The sequence below is a fragment of the Leishmania braziliensis genome, chromosome 31 (genome assembly GCF_000002845.2).
Source record: "Leishmania braziliensis MHOM/BR/75/M2904 complete genome, chromosome 31".
NCBI classification, from domain to species: Eukaryota; Euglenozoa; class Kinetoplastea; order Trypanosomatida; family Trypanosomatidae; genus Leishmania; species Leishmania braziliensis.
In genome coordinates this window covers 711468-713914 of record NC_009323.2, presented here as the reverse complement: position 1 = coordinate 713914, position 2447 = coordinate 711468, and the positions used below count along the sequence as shown (strand labels likewise).

At 60.9% G+C, this 2447-nt stretch overlaps 1 protein-coding gene across 1 annotated transcript; it reads left to right on the top strand.

Annotated features, from left to right (window-relative positions):
* Positions 1-291: 291 nt before the first annotated feature.
* LBRM_31_1670 (hypothetical protein, unknown function) lies at positions 292-2313 on the top strand (the record flags this gene model as incomplete). Its single annotated transcript, XM_001567114.1, has 1 exon — positions 292-2313. The coding sequence occupies one exon, from the start codon at positions 292-294 to the stop codon at positions 2311-2313; it is 2022 nt and encodes a 673-aa protein (XP_001567164.1).
* Between the last annotated feature and the right edge of the window lie 134 nt (positions 2314-2447).

The window sequence follows — 2447 nt, the reverse complement described above, 5'->3', positions numbered from 1 at the left end:
CTGTTTGATTTGTTTCTCTACATTTTTTTTTTCGGCTTCCTCTCCTCCTCTTCTCCTCACTCTAACATCTCTTCCCGCCCTTTTTTTTTCTTCGTCAGCGACGCCCAGTCTCGCGACTCAAGCGCCAACGCCAGACTAAAGAAAAAACGCGGGAGGCCTCGAGGCCACCACTCCTCAAAGCATCGACGCTGCCCAGACGCACAAAGGACGTTTCTTCTTCTTGTTTTGTTTTGTTTGGGGGTCTTCCAGTGAGTCTACTGCGTCCCCTCTCTCCCTCCCTCCCTCGACAACATGGCTCGGTCGTCCTTTCGTGTGGGGCTGATCGCGCTTTTCGCAGCGGCGGCGCTGCTCTTCACATTTGCTGCTCCCGTGGCGCGTGCCACAGTGGTGAGCCCGTGGGATACGATGAAGGACCACGCATTTTTGGATAATCTCGCTAATGGCGCACGTGCTTCGTTCGCTCTAAGCGCTGAAGAGAGGCGGAACACGCTGAAGGTGATGCAGGCGTTCGCTGCTGCGCTGCCATCACTGGGGTGGACTGGAGACGACTTTTGCACTTGGAATGGCGTGTCGTGCTTCGATTCTAATGTGACCTTCGTCGCCGCTGGTACCGCCGCCGCCGGCACACTGCCTGAGATGCCGGATGACGTGGACTACTCAAAGGTGAAGATTGACCAGATCGACATCTTCAATATGAAGACCGAGGTTACTGGCACGCTGCCGAGCAGCTGGGGTAAGCTGAGTGAAGTGAGGTTGATCAACCTTGCGTACACGAGTATCAGCGGCACGCTACCTGCATCATGGGCATCGATGAGTTCGCTGAAGTCCTTGGCTCTGAGTTCCACCGGTATATCCGGCACACTACCGGCTGCCTGGGGCTCGATGCCGGCCCTTGAAGTCCTCACACTCTCTACAACGCAGATCACTGGCACTCTTCCTGAGGAATGGAGTACTATGCCAAGCGTTCAGCGCATCCACATACAACGGGGCAAGCTTTATGGCCCCTTCCCTGCGTCGTGGGCACAGATGCCGTCTCTTGAGCGTTTGGCCCTTCAAACCAATGACTTCTGCGGCTGTTTGCCAGCTTCATGGTTGAGCTCTACAACGCTTCTGGTAGGCGTCGATTCAAGGCATCGCAAAGCTGACTGTGCAACTGCCTCCCCGTGCCCCGAGACCACCACCACGACCACGATGGAGCCCACCACGACCACCACGACCACGATGGAGCCCACCACGACCACCACCACCACGACCACGATGGAGCCCACCACGACCACCACGACCACGATGGAGCCCACCACGACCACCACGACCACGATGGAGCCCACCACGACCACCACCACCACGACCACGATGGAGCCCACCACGACCACCACGACCACGACCACGATGGAGCCCACCACGACCACGATGGAGCCCACCACGAGCACCACCACCACGACCACGATGGAGCCCACCACGAGCACCACGACCACGACCACGATGGAGCCCGCCCCGAGCACCACCACCACGACCACGATGGAGCCCACCACGACCACCACCACCACGACCACGATGGAGCCCGCCCCGACCACCACGACCACGACCACGATGGAGCCCACCACGACCACGATGGAGCCCACCACGAGCACCACCACCACGACCACGATGGAGCCCACCACGAGCACCACGACCACGACCACGATGGAGCCCGCCCCGAGCACCACCACCACGACCACGATGGAGCCCACCACGACCACCACCACCACGACCACGATGGAGCCCGCCCCGACCACCACGACGACGACCACGATGGAGCCCACCACGACCACGATGGAGCCCACCACGAGCACCACCACCACGACCACGATGGAGCCCACCACGAGCACCACGACCACGACCACGATGGAGCCCGCCACGAGCACCACCACCACGACCACGATGGAGCCCACCACGACCACCACCACCACGACCACGATGGAGCCCGCCCCGACCACCACGACCACGACCACGATGGAGCCCACCACGACCACGATGGAGCCCGCCCCGAGCACCACCACCACGACCACGATGGAGCCCGCCTCGAGCAGCTCCAGCCCTGCTACAACTGCTCGCCCTACGTCCTCTCCGTCAGACTGCTACGTGCCGAACTGTGTGTCGTGTGATCCCAACAACTCTATACGGTGTAACACGTGCTGCAAGGGATACACGCTGACAGCGATTGGGGTGTGTATAAAGCGCGGTTGTGCGGATGCTGCCGCCTTACCGGTGGGGACTGTTGGCGCTGCTCTTGTCTCCGCGACTGTGGCGATGCTGAGCGCCATGCTAGTTTAATGTCAGCCTCTGAGCGTTCGATTGTGGTGCAGTGTTCACTGGCCTCGCGTGATGCCCATTCGCACATCCCTTCTGTGCTGCAAGTCCCCTGCTCTCCCTCATTGCTGTGTGCGCGCCCTGTGCGGCGGCTTCGG